This window comes from Oncorhynchus keta, chromosome 13 (assembly GCF_023373465.1).
Source record: "Oncorhynchus keta strain PuntledgeMale-10-30-2019 chromosome 13, Oket_V2, whole genome shotgun sequence".
Classification (NCBI taxonomy): domain Eukaryota; kingdom Metazoa; phylum Chordata; class Actinopteri; order Salmoniformes; family Salmonidae; genus Oncorhynchus; species Oncorhynchus keta.
This window is the reverse complement of record NC_068433.1, coordinates 1,531,707-1,551,108: the sequence shown is the minus strand read 5'-3', so window position 1 is coordinate 1,551,108 and position 19,402 is coordinate 1,531,707. Positions and strand designations below refer to the sequence as shown.

General features: G+C 52.1%; 1 protein-coding gene and 1 long non-coding RNA gene across 3 annotated transcripts in view; both read right to left on the bottom strand.

The window, feature by feature from the left end:
• Window positions 1-568: 568 nt before the first annotated feature.
• Window positions 569-2,141, bottom strand: LOC127906583 (uncharacterized). 2 transcript variants are annotated; one of them, XR_008061964.1, is made up of 4 exons: window positions 1,924-2,141; window positions 1,740-1,877; window positions 1,282-1,649; window positions 569-961 (listed from the first exon to the last, which is right to left on the bottom strand). It is a non-coding gene; the product is annotated as an uncharacterized LOC127906583 (long non-coding RNA). The 2 variants fall into 2 exon arrangements; XR_008061963.1 differs by having other exon boundaries at window positions 1,740-2,141.
• Window positions 2,142-2,598: 457 nt separating this feature from the next.
• Window positions 2,599-19,402, bottom strand: part of LOC118379821 (7SK snRNA methylphosphate capping enzyme-like) — a 37,460-nt gene continuing 20,656 nt past the window's right edge. Inside the window, exons 3-7 of the mRNA XM_052460713.1 lie at window positions 15,126-15,623; window positions 13,865-13,974; window positions 5,110-5,334; window positions 3,741-3,849; window positions 2,599-3,523 (exon numbers count right to left, since the gene is read on the bottom strand). Of these exons, the coding sequence (XP_052316673.1) occupies window positions 3,471-3,523; window positions 3,741-3,849; window positions 5,110-5,334; window positions 13,865-13,974; window positions 15,126-15,623 (995 nt within the window). The 3' untranslated portion in view covers window positions 2,599-3,470. The remainder of the gene's footprint in view (window positions 3,524-3,740; window positions 3,850-5,109; window positions 5,335-13,864; window positions 13,975-15,125; window positions 15,624-19,402) is intronic.

Genomic DNA, 19,402 nt, shown 5'->3' with positions numbered 1-19,402 from the left:
TACCTATCAGTTCGAATGATAGAGGGCTTCCACCATTTTAAAGTAGTCAACTGGGTGGAGATTCCTATGGGTTGTAGCCTCAATGACGCTACCCATGCTGTCACAGAAGTTATAATGGAACAGGAATAAAGATGAATCCTCTAGCCATCTCTATGGTTTGAACTCACCCAGTCTATTGTACACTGCCAGCCTGCCACTGAGTCCTCTAGCCATCTCTATGGTTTGAACTCACCCAGTCTATTGTACACTGCCAGCCTGCCACTGAGTCCTCTAGCCATCTCTATGGTTTGAACTCACCCAGTCTATTGTACACTGCCAGCCTGCTACTGAGTCCTCTAGCCATCTCTATGGTTTGAACTCACCCAGTCTATTGTACACTGCCAGCCTGCCACTGAGTCCTCTAGCCATCTCTATGGTTTGAACTCACCCAGTCTATTGTACACTGCCAGCCTGCCACGAGTCAACGCTGCTAGGTAGATAGTAGGTCTACTGATAGACAGCCAGACCACGGCCAGATCAAAACAAACTGTTGTTTCAAACTACCGCTTTATTGCATCATAATAACAAACAAACCAATGAGAAACACACAGCTAACTAGCACCACCATGCCCCGACGCCGAGCCAGAGCTCCCAGCCGCTGCCCTGGGGTTAGCCGCAGGAGGAGGGGCGGCCGGCGGAGATGCTAGTTCATCGTTACCAAACTCAATGGACACCGAGGGGTGCACGTTTTGATTTTTGCCTTCTACTAGAACTAGTACTACACAGCTGATTGAAATGATCAAAGCTTGGGTTCCTGAGTAGAAGACTGGGCCTTGTAGTTCACCGTCATGTCCAGCAGGGGAAGTAGAATACTGGGCCTTGTAGTTCACCGTCATGTCCAGCAGGGGAAGTAGAAGACTGGGCCTTGTAGTTCACCGTCATGTCCAGCAGGGGAAGTAGAAGACTGGGCCTTGTAGTTCACCTTCATGTCCAGCAGGGGGAGTAGAAGACTGGGCCTTGTAGTTCACCTTCATGTCCAGCAGGGGAAGTAGAAGACTGGGCCTTGTAGTTCACCTTCATGTCCAGCAGGGGAAGTAGAAGACTGGGCCTTGTAGTTCACCTTCATGTCCAGCAGGGGAAGTAGAAGACTGGGCCTTGTAGTTCACCGTCATGTCCAGCAGGGGGAGTAGAAGACTGGGCCTTGTAGTTCACCTTCATGTCCAGCAGGGGGAGTAGAAGACTGGGCCTTGTAGTTCACCGTCATGTCCAGCAGGGGAAGTAAGACTGGCCCTTGTAGTTCACCGTCATGTCCAGCAGGGGAAGTAGAAGACTGGGCCTTGTAGTTCACCGTCATGTCCAGCAGGGGAAGTAGAAGACTGGGCCTTGTAGTTCACCGTCATGTCCAGCAGGGGAAGTAGAAGACTGGGCCTTGTAGTTCACCGTCATGTCCAGCAGGGGAAGTAGAAGACTGGGCCTTGTAGTTCACCTTCATGTCCAGCAGGGGAAGTAGAAGACTGGGCCTTGTAGTTCACCTTCATGTCCAGCAGGGGAAGTAGAAGACTGGGCCTTGTAGTTCACCTTCATGTCCAGCAGGGGAAGTAGAAGACTGGGCCTTGTAGTTCACCTTCATGTCCAGCAGGGGAAGTAGAAGACTGGGCCTTGTAGTTCACCTTCATGTCCAGCAGGGGAAGTAAGACTGGGCCTTGTAGTTCACCTTCATGTCCAGCAGGGGGAGTAGAAGACTGGGCCTTGTAGTTCACCTTCATGTCCAGCAGGGGAAGTAGAAGACTGGGCCTTGTAGTTCACCGTCATGTCCAGCAGGGGAAGTAGAAGACTGGGCCTTGTAGTTCACCGTCATGTCCAGCAGGGGAAGTAGAAGACTGGGCCTTGTAGTTCACCTTCATGTCCAGCAGGGGAAGTAGAAGACTGGGCCTTGTAGTTCACCGTCATGTCCAGCAGGGGAAGTAGAAGACTGGGCCTTGTAGTTCACCGTCATGTCCAGCAGGGGAAGTAGAAGACTGGGCCTTGTAGTTCACCGTCATGTCCAGCAGGGGAAGTAGAAGACTGGGCCTTGTAGTTCACCGTCATGTCCAGCAGGGGGAGTAGAAGACTGGGCCTTGTAGTTCACCTTCATGTCCAGCAGGGGGAGTAGAAGACTGGGCCTTGTAGTTCACTTTCATGTCCAGCAGGGGGAGTAGAAGACTGGGCCTTGTAGTTCACCTTCATGTCCAGCAGGGGAAGTAGAAGACTGGGCCTTGTAGTTCACCGTCATGTCCAGCAGGGGGAGTAAGACTGGGCCTTGTAGTTCACCGTCATGTCCAGCAGGGGAAGTAGAAGACTGGGCCTTGTAGTTCACCTTCATGTCCAGCAGGGGAAGTAGAATTCCACTGAGTGATGAGATGGAGGTAAATCCTGCGGTTGGAGGAAACTAAAGAGGAACTGGTCTATAGGAGCTAGGGTTTCAGATCCAGATGAAGTCTAGTCCAGACTAACTAGTATGTTCATTGGAGATTCTCCATTTCATTAGTTTTTTTAGTTCTGGACGAGGCATAATCTGGGTCCGTTAAACTGGTACCTAGAGGCAGTTTTTAACAACAGGTCTGACACACACACACTGGATCAGAAGAAGACAGTTTATTGTAGCAGGTTACTGTTTAAAACATGGATGAGTCTGGAAGGAAATGACCTCATTAGGCAGGGAGGAAGTCCCACCTCTCAGAACACACACTAGGAAGAACACTTTTATAAAGAAACATCAGCTTGTTAATGACACACACACACACACACACACACACACACACACACACACACACACACACACACACACACACACACACACACACACACACACACACACACACACACACACACACACACACACACACAATTACAACCTCCCTCATACACACACACACACACACAATTACAACCTCCCTCATACACACAGAAACACACACACACATATATAATAACATGCCTCCTCGTACACACACTGGAGAAGAACTGGCAGACACACACTCAGGCCCCGCTTGGCTCCTTGTGGTTCTAGTTTCTACTTCCTCCTCCAGTCTCCCTGTTCATTCAGTGGGGTTGAATCAGAGAGGGTGAAACTGGCTCTGCAGAGGGCTCAACCAGGACGCCACGTCTCAGTAGACAGTTGACTGAGGGGAGAGAGATAGGAGGGTCCCCTGGCCGTGAACTGTGTGGTTTTACAAGTCTCTAGTTCAGTCTGTTAATAGTTTGGTCAGTCAGTCTGGCTGACTCACTAATCATTGATTAATAGTTTTGTCAGTCTGCCTGACTGATCAATCAGTTACGAGTCATTAGAAGCTACTCTCATCCAATCACGGTTTGAGCGTCCACCAGAGTTCAGGTAGTGGTGAGCGTCCACCAATCAGCTGGGCGGTTGTTTCCATGGAGCCAGGCAGCGCTCTCGGCAGCGGTCCACTTCCTGCGGTGCTTCGGCACTCAAGTGTCATATCTTGACCCAGTCACTTCCTGGGGGCGGGGCCTTTGTGGAACAGGTAGATTGGCCTCTGGAATCCTGGGACACACACAGTTAACACAAGTGCACACACACACAGTTAACACAAGTGCACACACACACACACACACACACACACACACACACACACACACACACACACACACACACACACACACACACACACACACACACACACACACACACACACACACACACATACACTGTTAACACACACACACTGTTAACACACACACACACACACACACATTGTTACCTGTATCAGTCAGTAGTCTGTAACAGGTGAAGCCCACAGTAGAGGTGAGGTAACAACAGAAGTTGTCAGGTCTCAGTCTGATATCGCAGTAGTTCCTGTACGTCGTCTCCTAGGAAACACAACACATGCTGATGTCATACACTGTAGAAGTTCCAAACACCTTTCTGCTTCCTGGTATCCCTGGGGTCGGGGTCCCTGGTATTGGGGTCCCTGGGGTCGGGGTCCCTGGGGTCGGGGTCCCTGGTATCGGGGTCCCTGGGGTCGGGGTCCCTGGGGTCGGGGTCCCTGGTATTGGGATCCCTGGTATTGGATCCCTGGTATTGGGGTCCCTGGTATTGGGGTCCCTGGGGTCGGGGTCCCTGGGATCGGAATCCCTGGTATTGGGGTCCCTGGTATTGGGATCCCTGGTATTGGATCCCTGGTATTGGGTCCCTGGGATCGGGATCCCTGGTATTGGGGTCCCTGGTATTGGGGTCCCTGATATTGGGGTCCCTGGGGTCGGGGTCCCTGGGATCGGGATCCCTGGTATTGGGATCCCTGGTATTGGATCCCTGGTATTGGGTCCCTGGTATTGGATCCCTGGTATTGGGTCCCTGAGATCGGGATCCCTGGTATTGGGGTCCCTGGTATTGTGGTCCCTGGTATTGGGGTCCCTGGTATTGGGGTCCCTGGGGTCGGAGTCCCTGGGATCGGGATCCCTGGTATTGGGGTCCCTGGTATTGGGATCCCTGGTATTGGATCCCTGGTATTGGGTCCCTGGCGTGTGTGTACCATGGTGTGTGTGTACCGTGGTGTGTGTGTACCGTGGTGTGTGTGTACCGTGGTGTGTGTGTTCCGTGGTGTGTGTGTACCGTGGCGTGTGTGTACCGTGGTGTGTGTGTACCGTGGTGTGTGTGTACCGTGGTGTGTGTGTTCCGTGGTGTGTGTGTACCGTGGCGTGTGTGTACCGTGGCGTGTGTGTACCGTGGCGTGTGTGTACCGTGGTGTGTGTGTACCGTGGTGTGTGTGTACCGTGGTGTGTGTGTACCGTGGTGTGTGTGTTCCGTGGCGTGTGTGTTCCGTGGTGTGTGTGTTCCGTGGTGTGTGTGTTCCGTGGTGTGTGTGTACCGTGGTGTGTGTGTTCCGTGGTGTGTGTGTTCCGTGGTGTGTGTGTTCCGTGTGTTCCGTGGTGTGTGTGTTCCGTGTGTTCCGTGGTGTGTGTGTTCCGTGTGTTCCGTGTGTTCCGTGGTGTGTGTGTTCCGTGGTGTGTGTGTTCCGTGGTGTGTGTGTTCCGTGGTGTGTGTGTTCCGTGTGTTCCGTGGTGTGTGTGTTCCGTGGTGTGTGTGTTCCGTGTGTTCCGTGGTGTGTGTGTTCCGTGGTGTGTGTGTACCGTGATGTTCTTGCTGCGGCAGTAGGAGCTCCAGGGTTGTGGTTCCAGGAGGAGAATGCCACCTGGTCGTAGGTGTGTATAGATCTGTCTGAACATTCTGACCACGCCCCCGTCGCCACCGTGCAGTTGGACCCACTTGGTCACGCCCAGACACAGGATGACATCATATCCTGCGGTGACGTCGTCACCATGGGGACATAGTTCTCGGTCCTCCATGTAATCACCCTAGGAAACAGACAAGGGTAGGACAACACTGTGACGTGGTATTAAGGAGGGGAAGCTGATGCTACATCTGTACCAAGTGGAAACACCACAAGGTAACAGTGCCAACCTAAAGGGGTTAGAGAGTAGAGAGTAGGGGTTAGAGAGTAGAGAGTAGGAGTTAGAGAGTAGAGAGTAGGGGTTAGAGAGTAGGGGTTAGAGAGTAGGGGTTAGAGAGTAGGGGTTAGAGAGTAGAGAGTAGGGGTTAGAGAGTAGAGAGTAGGGGTTAGAGAGTAGAGAGTAGGGGTTAGAGAGTAGAGAGTAGGGGTTAGAGAGTAGAGAGTAGGGGTTAGAGAGTAGGGGTTAGAGAGTAGAGAGTAGGGGTTAGAGAGTAGAGAGTAGGGGTTAGAGATTAGAGAGTAGGGGTTAGAGAGTAGGGGTTAGAGAGTAGAGAGTAGGGGTTAGAGAGTAGAGAGTAGGGGTTAGAGAGTAGAGGGTAGGGGTTAGAGAGTAGAGAGTAGGGGTTAGAGAGTAGGGGTTAGAGAGTAGGGGTTAGAGAGTAGAGAGTAGGGGTTAGAGAGTAGAGAGTAGGGGTTAGAGAGTAGAGGTTAGAGAGTAGAGAGTAGGGGTTAGAGAGTAGAGAGTAGAGTTAGAGAGTAGGGGTTAGAGAGTAGAGAGTAGAGGTTAGAGAGTAGGGGTTAGAGAGTAGGGGTTAGAGAGTAGGGGTTAGAGAGTAGAGAGTAGGGGTTAGAGAGTAGAGAGTAGGGGTTAGAGAGTAGAGAGTAGGGGTTAGAGAGTAGAGAGTAGGGGTTAGAGAGTAGAGGGTAGGGGTTAGAGAGTAGAGAGTAGGGGTTAGAGAGTAGGGGTTAGAGAGTAGAGAGTAGGGGTTAGAGAGTAGGGGTTAGAGAGTAGGGGTTAGAGAGTAGGGGTTAGAGAGTAGAGAGTAGGGGTTAGAGAGTAGGGGTTAGAGAGTAGCGAGTAGGGGTTAGAGAGTAGAGAGTAGGGGTTAGAGAGTAGGGGTTAGAGAGTAGAGAGTAGGGGTTAGAGAGTAGGGGTTAGAGAGTAGAGAGTATGGGTTAGAGAGTAGAGAGTAGGGGTTAGAGAGTAGGGGTTAGAGAGTAGGGGTTAGAGAGTAGGGGTTAGAGAGTAGAGAGTAGGGGTTAGAGAGTAGAGAGTAGGGGTTAGAGAGTAGAGAGTAGGGGTTAGAGAGTAGGGGTTAGAGAGTAGGGGTTAGAGAGTAGGGGTTAGAGAGTAGGGGTTAGAGAGTAGAGAGTAGGGGTTAGAGAGTAGGGGTTAGAGAGTAGAGAGTAGGGGTCAGAGAGTAGAGAGTAGGGGTTAGAGAGTAGGGGTTAGAGAGTAGGGGTTAGAGAGTAGGGATTAGAGAGTAGGGGTTAGAGAGTAGAGAGTAGGGGTTAGAGAGTAGGGGTTAGAGAGTAGGGGTCAGAGAGTAGAGAGTAGGGGTTAGAGAGTAGGGGTTAGAGAGTAGGGGTTAGAGAGTAGGGGTTAGAGAGTAGGGGTTAGAGAGTAGGGGTTAGAGAGTAGGGGTCAGAGAGTAGAGAGTAGGGGTTAGAGAGTAGGGGTTAGAGAGCAGGGGTTAGAGAGTAGGGGTTAGAGAGAGTAGGGGTCAGAGAGTAGGGGTCAGGAGTAGAGAGTAGGGGTTAGAGAGTAGGGGTTAGAGAGTAGGGGTTAGAGAGTAGGGGTTAGAGAGCAGGGGTTAGAGAGGGGGTCAGAGAGTAGAGAGTAGGGGTTAGAGAGTAGGGGTTAGAGAGTAGGGGTTAGAGAGTAGGGGTTAGAGAGCAGGGTTAGAGAGTAGGGGTTAGAGAGTAGGGGTCAGAGAGTAGGGGTCAGAGAGTAGGGGTCAGAGAGCAGGGGTTAGAGAGTAGGGGTTAGAGAGTAGGGGTTAGAAAGTAGGGGTCAGAGAGTAGGGGTTAGAGAGTAGGGTCAGAGAGTAGGGGTTAGAGAGTAGGGGTTAGAGTAGGGGTCAGAGAGTAGGGTCAGAGAGAGTAGGGGTCAGAGAGTAGGGGTCAGAGAGTAGGGGTTAGAGAGTAGGGGTTAGAGAGTAGGGGTTAGAGAGTAGGGGTTAGAGTAGGGGTTAAGTAGGGTCAGAGAGTAGGGGTTAGAGAGTAGGGGTTAGAGAGTAGGGGTTAGAGAGTAGGGGTTAGAGAGTAGGGGTTAGAGAGTAGGGGTTAGAGAGTAGAGAGTAGGGGTTAGAGAGTAGGGGTTAGAGAGTAGGGGTTAGAGAGTAGGGGTTAGAGAGTAGGGGTTAGAGAGTAGAGAGTAGGGGTTAGAGAGTAGAGAGTAGGGGTTAGAGAGTAGGGGTTAGAGAGTAGGGGTTAGAGAGTAGGGGTTAGAGAGTAGGGGTTAGAGAGTAGAGAGTAGGGGTTAGAGAGTAGGGGTTAGAGAGTAGGGGTTAGAGAGTAGGGGTTAGAGAGTAGGGGCTAGAGAGCAGGGGTTAGAGAGTAGGGGTTAGAGAGTAGGGGTTAGAGAGTAGGGTTAGGAGAGCAGGGGTTAGAGAGTAGGGGTTAGAGAGTAGGGGTTAGAGAGCAGGGGTTAGAGAGAGTAGAGAGTAGGGGTTAGAGAGCAGAGAGAGTAGGGGTTAGAGAGCAGAGAGTAGGGGTTAGAGAGCAGAGAGTAGGGGTTAGAGAGCAGAGGGTAGGGGTTAGAGAGCAGAAGTAGGGTTAGAGAGTAGGGGTTAGAGAGCAGAGAGTAGGGGTTAGAGAGCAGGGGTAGAGAGCAGGGGTTAGAGAGCAGGGGTTAGAGAGCAGAGAGTAGGGGTTAGAGAGTAGGGGTTAGAGAGCAGCGAGTAGGGGTTAGAGAGCAGAGTAGGGGTTAGAGAGTAGGGGTTAGAGAGCAGAGAGTAGGGTTAGAGAGTAGGGGTTAGAGAGCAGAGAGTAGGGGTTAGAGAGCAGAGAGTAGGGGTTAGAGAGTAGGGGTTAGAGAGTAGGGGTTAGAGAGTAGGGGTTAGAGAGCAGAGAGTAGGGGTTAGAGAGTAGAGAGTAGGGGTCAGAGAGCAGAGGTCAGAGAGTAGGGGTTAGAGAGTAGGGGTTAGAGAGTAGGGGTTAGAGAGTAGGGGTTAGAGAGTAGAGGGTAGGGGTTAGAGAGTAGGGGTTAGAGAGTAGGGGTTAGAGAGCAGAGAGTAGGGGTCAGAGAGCAGAGAGTAGGGGTTAGAGAGTAGGGGTTAGAGAGTAGGGTTAGAGAGTAGGGATTAGAGAGTAGGGGTTAGGAGAGTAGAGAGTAGGGGTTAGAGAGTAGGGGTTAGAGAGTAGGGGTCAGAGAGCAGAGAGTAGGGGTTAGAGAGCAGGGGTTAGAGAGTAGGGGTTAGAGAGCAGGGGTTAGAGAGTAGGGGTTAGAGAGCAGGGGGTTAGAGAGTAGGGGTTAGAGAGTAGGGGTTAGAGAGTAGGGGTAGAGAGTAGGGGTCAGAGAGGGGTAGAGAGTAGGGTTAGAGAGTAGGGGTAGAGAGCAGGGGTTAGAGAGCAGGGGTTAGAGAGCAGGGGTTAGAGTAGGGGTTAGAGAGTAGGGGTTAGAGAGGGGTCAGAGAGCAGAGAGCAGGGGTTAGAGAGTAGGGGTTAGAGAGTAGGGGTTAGAGAGTAGGGGTTAGAGAGTAGGGGTTAGAGAGTAGGGGTTAGAGAGTAGGGGTCAGAGAGTAGAGAGTAGGGGTTAGAGAGTAGGGGTTAGAGAGTAGGGGTTAGAGAGTAGGGGTTAGAGAGTAGGGGTTAGAGAGTAGGGGTTAGAGAGTAGGGGTCAGAGAGTAGGGGTCAGAGAGTAGGGGTCAGAGAGTAGGGGTTAGAGAGTAGGGGTTAGAGAGTAGGGGTTAGAGAGTAGGGGTTAGAGAGTAGGGGTTAGAGAGTAGGGGTCAGAGAGTAGGGGTTAGAGAGTAGGGGTTAGAGAGTAGGGGTTAGAGAGTAGGGGTCAGAGAGTAGGGGTCAGAGAGTAGGGGTCAGAGAGTAGGGGTCAGAGAGTAGGGGTTAGAGAGTAGGGGTTAGAGAGTAGGGGTTAGAGAGTAGGGGTTAGAGAGTAGGGGTTAGAGAGCAGGGGTTAGAGAGTAGGGGTCAGAGAGCAGGGTTAGAGAGTAGGGGTTAGAGAGTAGGGGCCAGAGAGTAGGGGCCAGAGAGAGTAGGGGTTAGAGAGCAGAGAGTAGGGGTTAGAGAGCAGGGGTTAGAGAGCAGGGGTTAGAGAGTAGGGGTTAGAGAGTAGGGGTTAGAGAGCAGAGAGTAGGGGTTAGAGAGTAGAGAGTAGGGGTTAGAGAGTAGGGGTTAGAGAGCAGGGGTTAGAGAGTAGGGTTAGAGAGCAGGGTTAGAGAGTTAGAGAGTAGGGGTTAGAGAGCAGGGGTTAGAGAGCAGGGGTTAGAGAGCAGGGGTTAGAGAGCAGGGGTAGTTAGAGAGTAGGGGTTAGAGAGTAGGGGTTAGAGAGTAGGGGTTAGAGAGCAGGGTTAGAGAGTAGGGGTTAGAGTAGGGGTTAGAGAGTAGGGGTTAGAGAGCAGAGAGTAGGGGTTAGAGAGCAGGGGTTAGAGAGCAGGGGTTAGAGAGTAGGGTTAGAGAGTAGGGGTTAGAGAGCAGGGTTAGAGAGTAGGGGTTAGAGAGTAGGGTTAGAGAGTAGGGGTTAGAGAGTAGGAGAGTAGGGGTTAGAGAGTAGAGAGTAGGGGTTAGAGAGTAGGGGTTAGAGAGTAGAGAGTAGGGGTTAGAGAGTAGAGAGTAGGGGTTAGAGAGTAGGGGTTAGAGAGTAGAGAGTAGGGGTTAGAGAGTAGGGGTTAGAGAGCAGAGAGTAGGGTTAGAGAGTAGGGGTAGAGAGCAGAGAGTAGGGGCAGAGAGCAGAGAGAGTAGGGTTAGAGAGCAGAGGGTTAGAGAGCAGAGAGTAGGGGTTAGAGAGTAGGGTTAGAGAGTAGGGGTTAGAGAGTAGGGGTTAGAGAGCAGGGTTAGAGAGTAGGGGTTAGAGCAGAGAGTAGGGGTTAGAGAGAGCAGGGGTTAGAGAGCAGGGTTAGAGAGTAGGGGTTAGAGAGTAGGGGTTAGAGAGCAGGGGTTAGAGAGCAGAGAGTAGGGGTTAGAGAGCAGGGGTTAGAGAGCAGGGCTAGGAGCAGGGGAGCAGAGAGCAGGGGTTAGAGAGCAGGGGTTAGAGAGTAGGGGTTAGAGTAGGGTTAGAGAGTAGGGGTTAGAGAGTAGGGGTTAGAGAGCAGAGAGTAGGGTTAGAGAGTAGGGGTTAGAGTAGAGGGTTAGAGAGTAGGGGTTAGAGAAGGGGTTAGAGAGTAGGGGTTAGAGAGTAGGGGTTAGAGAGTAGGGGGTTAGAGAGTAGGGGTTAGAGAGTAGGGGTTAGAGAGCAGGGGTTAGGGCTAGAGAGTAGGGGTTAGAGAGTAGGGGTTAGAGAGCAGGGGTTAGAGAGTAGGGGTTAGAGAGTAGGGTTAGAGAGTAGGGGTTAGAGAGCAGGGGTTAGAGAGTAGGGGTTAGAGAGCAGGGCTAGGGGTTAGAGAGTAGGGGTTAGAGAGCAGGGGTCAAGAGAGCAGGGGGCAAGAGAGCAGGGGTTTAGAGAGCAGGGGTTAGAGAGTAGGGGTTAGAGAGTAGGGGTTAGAGAGCAGGGGCTAGAGAGAGCAGGGGTTAGAGAGTAGGGGTCAGAGGGCAGAGAGCAGGGGTTAGAGAGCAGGGGTTAGAGAGCAGGGGTTAGAGAGTAGGGGTTAGAGAGTAGGGGTCAGAGAGTAGGGGTCAGAGAGTAGGGGTCAGAGAGTAGGGGTCAGAGAGTAGGGGTCAGAGAGTAGGGGTTAGAGAGTAGGGGTTAGAGAGTAGGGGTTAGAGAGTAGGGGTTAGAGAGTAGGGGTTAGGAGTAGGGTCAGAGAGTAGGGGTTAGAGAGTAGGGGTTAGAGAGTAGGGGTTAGAGAGTAGGGGTCAGAGAGTAGGGGTCAGAGAGTAGGGGTCAGAGAGTAGGGGTCAGAGAGCAGGGGTTAGAGAGGGGTAGGGGTTAGAGAGTAGGGGTTAGAGAGTAGGGTTAGAGAGTAGGGTTAGAGAGTAGGGGTCAGAGAGTAGGGGTTAGAGAGCAGGGGTTAGAGAGTAGGGGTTAGAGAGTAGGGGTTAGAGAGTAGGGGTTAGAGAGTAGGGGTTAGAGAGCAGAGAGTAGGGGTTAGAGAGTAGGGGTTAGAGAGTAGGGGTTAGAGAGCAGGGGTAGAGAGTAGGGGTTAGAGAGTAGAGAGTAGGGGTTAGAGAGCAGAGAGTAGGGGTTAGAGAGTAGGGGTTAGAGAGTAGGGGTTAGAGAGTAGGGGTTAGAGAGTAGGGGTTAGAGAGCAGAGAGTAGGGGTTAGAGAGTAGGGGTTAGAGAGTAGGGGTTAGAGAGCAGGGGTTAGAGAGTAGGGGTTAGAGAGTAGGGGTTAGAGAGCAGGGGTTAGAGAGTAGGGGTTAGAGAGAGCAGGGGTTAGAGAGTAGAGAGAGCAGGGCCAGAGAGAGTAGGGGTTAGAGTAGGGGTTAGAGAGTAGGGGTTAGAGAGAGAGTAGGGGTTAGAGAGTAGGGGTTAGAGAGTAGGGGTTAGAGAGTAGGGGTTAGAGAGTAGGGGTTAGAGAGTAGGGGTTAGAGAGTAGGGGTTAGAGAGTAGGGGTTAGAGAGTAGGGGTTAGAGAGTAGGGGTTAGAGAGTAGGGGTTAGAGAGTAGGGGTTAGAGAGTAGAGAGTAGGGGTTAGAGAGTAGAGAGTAGGGGTTAGAGAGTAGGGGTTAGAGAGTAGAGAGTAGGGGTTAGAGAGTAGAGAGTAGGGGTTAGAGAGTAGAGAGTAGGGGTTAGAGAGTAGGGGTTAGAGAGTAGAGAGTAGGGGTTAGAGAGTAGGGGTTAGAGAGTAGAGAGTAGGGGTTAGAGAGTAGAGAGTAGGGGTTAGAGAGTAGGGGTTAGAGAGTAGAGAGTAGGGGTTAGAGAGTAGGGGTTAGAGAGTAGGGGTTAGAGAGTAGGGGTTAGAGAGTAGGGGTTAGAGAGTAGGGGTTAGAGAGTAGAGAGTAGGGGTTAGAGAGTAGGGGTTAGAGAGTAGGGGTTAGAGAGTAGGGGTTAGAGAGTAGGGGTTAGAGTAGAGAGTAGGGGTTAGAGAGTAGGGGTTAGAGAGTAGAGAGTAGGGGTTAGAGAGTAGGGGTTAGAGAGTAGGGGTTAGAGTAGGGGTTAGAGGGTAGGGGTTAGAGAGTAGGGGTTAGAGAGTAGAGAGTAGGGGTTAGAGAGTAGGGGTTAGAGAGTAGAGAGTAGGGGTTAGAGAGTAGAGGTTAGAGAGTAGGGGTTAGAGAGTAGGGGTTAGAGAGTAGGGGTTAGAGAGTAGGGGTTAGAGAGTAGGGGTTAGAGTTAGAGAGTAGGGGTTAGAGAGTAGGGGTTAGAGAGTAGGGGTTAGAGAGTAGGGGTTAGAGAGTAGAGAGTAGGGGTTAGAGAGTAGGGGTTAGAGAGTAGGGGTTAGAGAGTAGGGGTTAGAGAGTAGGGGTTAGAGAGTAGGGGTTAGAGAGTAGGGGTTAGAGTAGGGGTTAGAGAGTAGGGGTTAGAGAGTAGGGGTTAGAGAGTAGGGGTTAGAGAGTAGGGGTTAGAGAGTAGAGAGTAGGGGTTAGAGAGTAGGGGTTAGAGAGTAGAGAGTAGGGGTTAGAGAGTAGGGGTTAGAGAGTAGGGGTTAGAGAGTAGAGAGTAGGGGTTAGAGAGTAGGGGTTAGAGAGTAGGGGTTAGAGAGTAGGGGTTAGAGAGTAGGGGTTAGAGAGTAGGGGTTAGAGTCCAAATCAGAGAAAGGTAGAATCAACGTTAACAACAGAATTCAGAGAACCCAGTTTGCTGACTGCTCACACAACAGGACTGTTACAAACCTGATATTTGACACAGACCACACTACTGTAACCAGGCATTCCAGCCAGGGCAGTGGGGCTGCACTCAGCTCTGTTGTGCAGGACTTCCCCACCCTGGGTTAGATGGAGGAAACCAAAAACGACAGCACCCCGACCTCTCCCCTCAGGCACCACCGGCAGCAACCCAGACCCACACAACACGTCTGTCCTCCCCCTGCCTGCCTACCAACACCAGAGCCATGACCACCTCCAGACTGCTGAGAGACAGGCTGGCTCTGTTAGAGGTATGGGTTACTGAGCTGAAGGAGCAGCCCCCCAGCTATGCCACCTCCAGACTGCTGAGAGACAGGCTGGCTCTGTTAGAGGTATGGGTTACTGAGCTGAAGGAGCAGCCCCCCAGCTACACCACCTCCAGACTGCTGAGAGACAGGCTGGCTCTGTTAGAGGTATGGGTTACTGAGCTGAAGGAGCAGCCCCCCAGCCACACCACCTCCAGACTGCTGAGAGACAGGCTGGCTCTGTTAGAGGTATGGGTTACTGAGCTGAAGGAGCAGCCCCCCCCAAGCTACACCACCTCCAGACTGCTGAGAGACAGGCTGGCTCTGTTAGAGGTATGGGTTACTGAGCTGAAGGAGCAGCCCCCCCCCCAGCCCACCACCTCCAGACTGCTGAGAGACAGGCTGGCTCTGTTAGAGGTATGGGTTACTGAGCTGAAGGAGCAGCCCCCCCCAGCCACACCACCTCCAGACTGCTGAGAGACAGGCTGGCTCTGTTAGAGGTATGGGTTACTGAGCTGAAGGAGCAGCCCCCCAGCCACACCACCTCCAGACTGCTGAGAGACAGGCTGGCTCTGTTAGAGGTATGGGTTACTGAGCTGAACACCTCCATGTACACAGACCCTGTGTACCCCAACCACAGATCGTAAACCCACAACTCTGGTAAAACCCACTGATGTGGCCATCCTCATTGATTCAAATGGGAAATTCATAGAGGAAAAACTCTTCTCCCGCCACGAGGTGTCCCAAAAAACACAGGATGCACTCCACATCCTGTCCCAGCCTGACTTTGGCACAGCAGGCCACATTATTATTCACACCGGCACCAACAACCTGCGAGAGGAGCAGGAGAGAGGAGGCAGCCTGATCAACAGAGTAGCAGAGAGGGTCTCTGGGCGGTTCCCCAACTCCCACATCACCATCTCCACTCTGCTGCCCCGCAAAGACTTTCGGTACCCGGTACCATTCAGAATGTCAATGCTGACATCACCAGAGGGTGTGGCCTACTCCAGAACGTACACGTTGCTCACCACCCACCCCAGAGCATCTGCACGACCACTCCCACCTGAGGAAGGAGACAGTAGGGATGTTTGCCAAGTCTCTAAAGGACGTGGCACTTGGTAGACAAACACCACCACCTCTACCAGACTGGACCGGGCCCAGTCTACTACCCCACACCAGACCCCCACCTCTACCAGACTGGACCGGGCCCAGTCTACTACCCCACACCAGACCACCACCTCTACCAGACTGGACCGGGCCCAGTCTACTACCCCACACCAGACCACCACCTCTACCAGACTGGATCGGGCCCAGTCTACTACCCCACAACAGACCCCCACCTCTACCAGACTGGCCCGGGCCCAGTCTACTACCCCACACCAGACCCCCACCTCTACCAGACTGGACCGGGCCCAGTCTACTACCCCACACCAGACCCCCACCTCTACCAGACTGGCCCGGGCCCAGTCCATTACCCCACACCAGACCCCCACCTCTACCAGACTGGACAAAATACAGTAACTACTAACTACTGAATTGTTCAGTGAGATAAACAAGACAGTCCAAAATACAGTAACTACTGAGTTATTCAGAGTGCAATAAAGAGGACAGCCCTAAATACAGTAACTCCTAACTACTGAGTTGTTTCTACAGGACAGTAGAAATAATTTATTTTAGCACAATAGCTGTGTCTGTGTTTAGTGTAGATGTATTGGAGGAGCTGTTGAATCTCACTCCATCCTCCTGTCCTCTGAGGACCTCCGCTCAGCTGCGCTGCTCCTGCTGTTGGGCCCTGTGGAGTGGAGGGGAGCCAGTTCTGGGCCCTGGGTTGTCCTCTCTGGTCTGGTGTGGGGTAGTAGGCTGGGGCCGGTCCAGTCTGGTAGAGGTGGGGGTCTGGTGTGGGGTAGTAGACTGGGCCCGGTCCAGCCTGATGGAGGTGGGGGTCTGGTGTGGGTTAGTAGACTGGGCCCGGTCCAGCCTGATGGAGGTGGGGGTGTGGTGTGGGGTAGTAGACTGGGCCCGGTCCAGCCTGATGGAGGTGGGGGTCTGGTGTGGGTTAGTAGACTGGGCCCGGTCCAGTCTGATGGAGGTGGGGGTCTGGTGTGGGGTAGTAGGCTGCGGCCGGTCCAGCCTGATGGAGGTGGGGGTCTGGTGTGGGTTAGTAGACTGGGCCCGGTCCAGTCTGATGGAGGTGGGGGTCTGGTGTGGGGTAGTAGGCTGGGGCCGGTCCAGTCTGATGGAGGTGGCAAAGCTCAGGTGGTGGGTGGGGCCTGTGGGGTGCGCTGGGTCTTACCCCTGCTCTCTACTCTCTAGCCCCTACTCTCTACTCTCTACTCCCTAACCCTTACTCTCTAACCCCTACTCTCTACACTCTAACCCCCCTACTCTCTACTCTCTCTAACCCCTACTCTCTAACCCCTACTCTCTACCCCCTCTCTACTCTCTAACCCCTACTCTCTACTCTCTAACCCCTACTCTCTACTCTCTAGCCCCTACCCTCTACTCTCTAACCCCTACTCTCTAGCCCCTACCCTCTTGCCCCTAATCTCTAGCCCCTAATCTCTACTCTCTAGCCCCTACTCTCTAACCCCTACTCTCTACTCTCTAACCACTACTCTCTACTCTCTAGCCCCTCCTCTCTAGCCTCTACTATCTACTCTCTAACCCCTACTCTCTAATCTCTAGCCCCTAATCTCTAGCCCCTACCCTCTAGCCCCTACTCTCTAGCCCCTACTCTCTGACCCCTACTCTCTAACCCCTACTCTCTAGCCCCTACCCCCTAGCCCCTAACCCCTACTCTCTAGCCTACTCTCCAGCCCCTACTCTCTAGCCCCTAATCTCTACTCTCTAACCTCTACTCTCTACTCTCTAGACCCTACTCTCTACCCTCTAGCCCCTACTCTCTAGCCCCTACTCTCTAGTCCCTAATCTCTGCACCCAATCTCTAGCCCCTACTCTCTAGCCCCTACTCTCTACTCTCTAGCCCCTACTCTCTACTCTCTAGCCCCTACCCTCTACGCTCTAGCCCCTACTCTCTTACCTCTAGCCCCTAATCTCTAGCTCCTACTCTCTAGCCCCTACTCTCTAGTCTCTAGCCCCTAATCTCTAGCTCCTACTCTCTAGCCCCTAATCTCTAGCCCCTACTTTCTACTCTCTAGCTCCTAAAATCTACTCTCTAGCCCCCAACCCTCTACTCTCTAGCCCCTACTCTCTACTCTCTAGCCCCTACTCTCTACTCTCTAGCCCCTAATCTCTAGCTCCTACTATCTAGCCCCTAATCTCTAGCTCCTACTCTCTACTCTCTAGCCCCTACTCTCTACTCTCTAGCCCCTACTCTCTAGCCCCTAATCTCTAGCTCCTACTCTCTAGCCCCTAATCTCCAGCCCCTACTCTCTACTCTCTAGCTCCTAAAATCTACTCTCTACTCTCTAGCCCCTACCCTCTACTCTCTAGCCCCTACTCTCCAGCCCCTACCCTCTACTTTCTAGCCCCTACTCTCTAGCCCCTAATCTCTAGCTCCTACTCTCTACCCCCTAATCTCTAGCTCCTACTCTCTACTCTCTAGCCCCTAATCTCTAGCTCCTACTCTCTACTCTCTAGCCCCTACTCTCTACTCTCTAGCCCCTACTCTCTAGCCCCTAATCTCTAGCTCCTACTCTCTAGCCCCTACTCTCTAGCCCCTACTCTCTAGTCCCTAATCTCTAGCTCCTACTCTCTAGCCCCTACTCTCTAGTCCCTAATCTCTAGCCTCTACTCTCTAGCCCCTACTCTCTACTCTCTACTCCCTAACCCTTACTCTCTAACCCCTACTCTCTACACTCTAACCCCTACTCTCCACTCTCAAACCCCTACTCTCTACTCTCTAACCCCTACTCTCTAACCCCTACTCTCTACCCCCTACTCTCTACTCTCTAACCCCTACTCTCTACTCTCTAACCCCTACTCTCTACTCTCTAGCCCCTACCCTCTACTCTCTAACCCCTACTCTCTAGCCCCTACCCTCTTGCCCCTAATCTCTAGCCCCTAATCTCTACTCTCTAGCCCCTACTCTCTAACCCCTACTCTCTACTCTCTAACCACTACTCTCTACTCTCTAGCCCCTCCTCTCTAGCCTCTACTATCTACTCTCTAACCCCTACTCTCTAATCTCTAGCCCCTAATCTCTAGCCCCTACCCTCTAGCCCCTACTCTCTAGCCCCTACTCTCTGACCCCTACTCTCTAACCCCTACTCTCTAGCCCCTACCCCCTAGCCCCTAACCCCTACTCTCTAGCCTACTCTCCAGCCCCTACTCTCTAGCCCCTAATCTCTACTCTCTAACCTCTACTCTCTACTCTCTAGACCCTACTCTCTACCCTCTAGCCCCTACTCTCTAGCCCCTACTCTCTAGTCCCTAATCTCTGCACCCAATCTCTAGCCCCTACTCTCTAGCCCCTACTCTCTACTCTCTAGCCCCTACTCTCTACTCTCTAGCCCCTACCCTCTACGCTCTAGCCCCTACTCTCTTACCTCTAGCCCCTAATCTCTAGCTCCTACTCTCTAGCCCCTAATCTCTAGCCCCTACTTTCTACTCTCTAGCTCCTAAAATCTACTCTCTAGCCCCCAACCCTCTACTCTCTAGCCCCTACTCTCTACTCTCTAGCCCCTACTCTCTACTCTCTAGCCCCTAATCTCTAGCTCCTACTATCTAGCCCCTAATCTCTAGCTCCTACTCTCTACTCTCTAGCCCCTAATCTCTAGCTCCTACTCTCTACTCTCTAGCCCCTACTCTCTACTCTCTAGCCCCTACTCTCTAGCCCCTAATCTCTAGCTCCTACTCTCTAGCCCCTAATCTCCAGCCCCTACTCTCTACTCTCTAGCTCCTAAAATCTACTCTCTACTCTCTAGCCCCTACCCTCTACTCTCTAGCCCCTACTCTCCAGCCCCTACCCTCTACCCCCTAATCTCTAGCTCCTACTCTCTACTCTCTAGCCCCTAATCTCTAGCTCCTACTCTCTACTCTCTAGCCCCTACTCTCTACTCTCTAGCCCCTACTCTCTAGCCCCTAATCTCTAGCTCCTACTCTCTAGCCCCTACTCTCTAGCCCCTACTCTCTAGCCCCTAATCTCTAGCTCCTACTCTCTAGCCCCTACTCTCTAGTCCCTAATCTCTAGCCTCTACTCTCTAGCCCCTACTCTCTAGCCCCTAATCTCTAGCTCCTACTCTCTAGCCCCTACTCTCTAGCCCCTACTCTCTAGCCCCTACTCTCTACTCTCTAGCCCCTAATCTCTAGCCCCTACTCTCTAGCCCCTAATCTCTAGCTCCTACTCTCTAGCCCCTAATCTCTAGCTCCTACTCTCTACTCTCTAGCCCCTACTCTCTACTCTCTAGCCCCTAATCTCTAGCTCCTACTCTCTACTCTCTAGCTCCTACTCTCTACTCTCTAGCCCCTAATCTCTAGCTCCTACTCTCTACTCTCTAGACCCTACTCTCTAACCCCTACTCCTGTTGATCACTCAGCTGATCACTCGGCAGTTAGTATATTTTGGACTGTCCTGTTGATCACTCTTAACAACTCAGTAGTTACTGTCTTTCTCACTGCTATTCTTTCTTTCTGCAACATGAAATCACTATCAGTTAACATGTGGAACATTCAGGGCCTAAACTCATCAACCTTTGGACTGAAGAGTTCAGCACTGGAGTTTATGAGAAAATGGTCAAGATGTTGACGTCGTCATTATGCAGGAGGTGTACGGCGTTGTCACTCACTGTCCCACAGGCTACAGAGAGGAACTATCACAGAAATACAGCTCTGTCAATAAAAACATCTGATCACAGCCGAATTACGTTGTTCCTCAAAAGAACAGACATGGAAACAACCAGACATTCACAGCCCAGTCAGCTGTACAACATCAGACATTCATACAGATGGGCCCAAAACAGCACAGAGAAATACCAGAAAGCAACCTGGAACCAAAATATCCAAACACTCTTAGATAACTTTCTGGATACCACATTCACTCAGTCAAGAAGGCATCAATCTGGCAGTACAAAACATCAACTATATATTC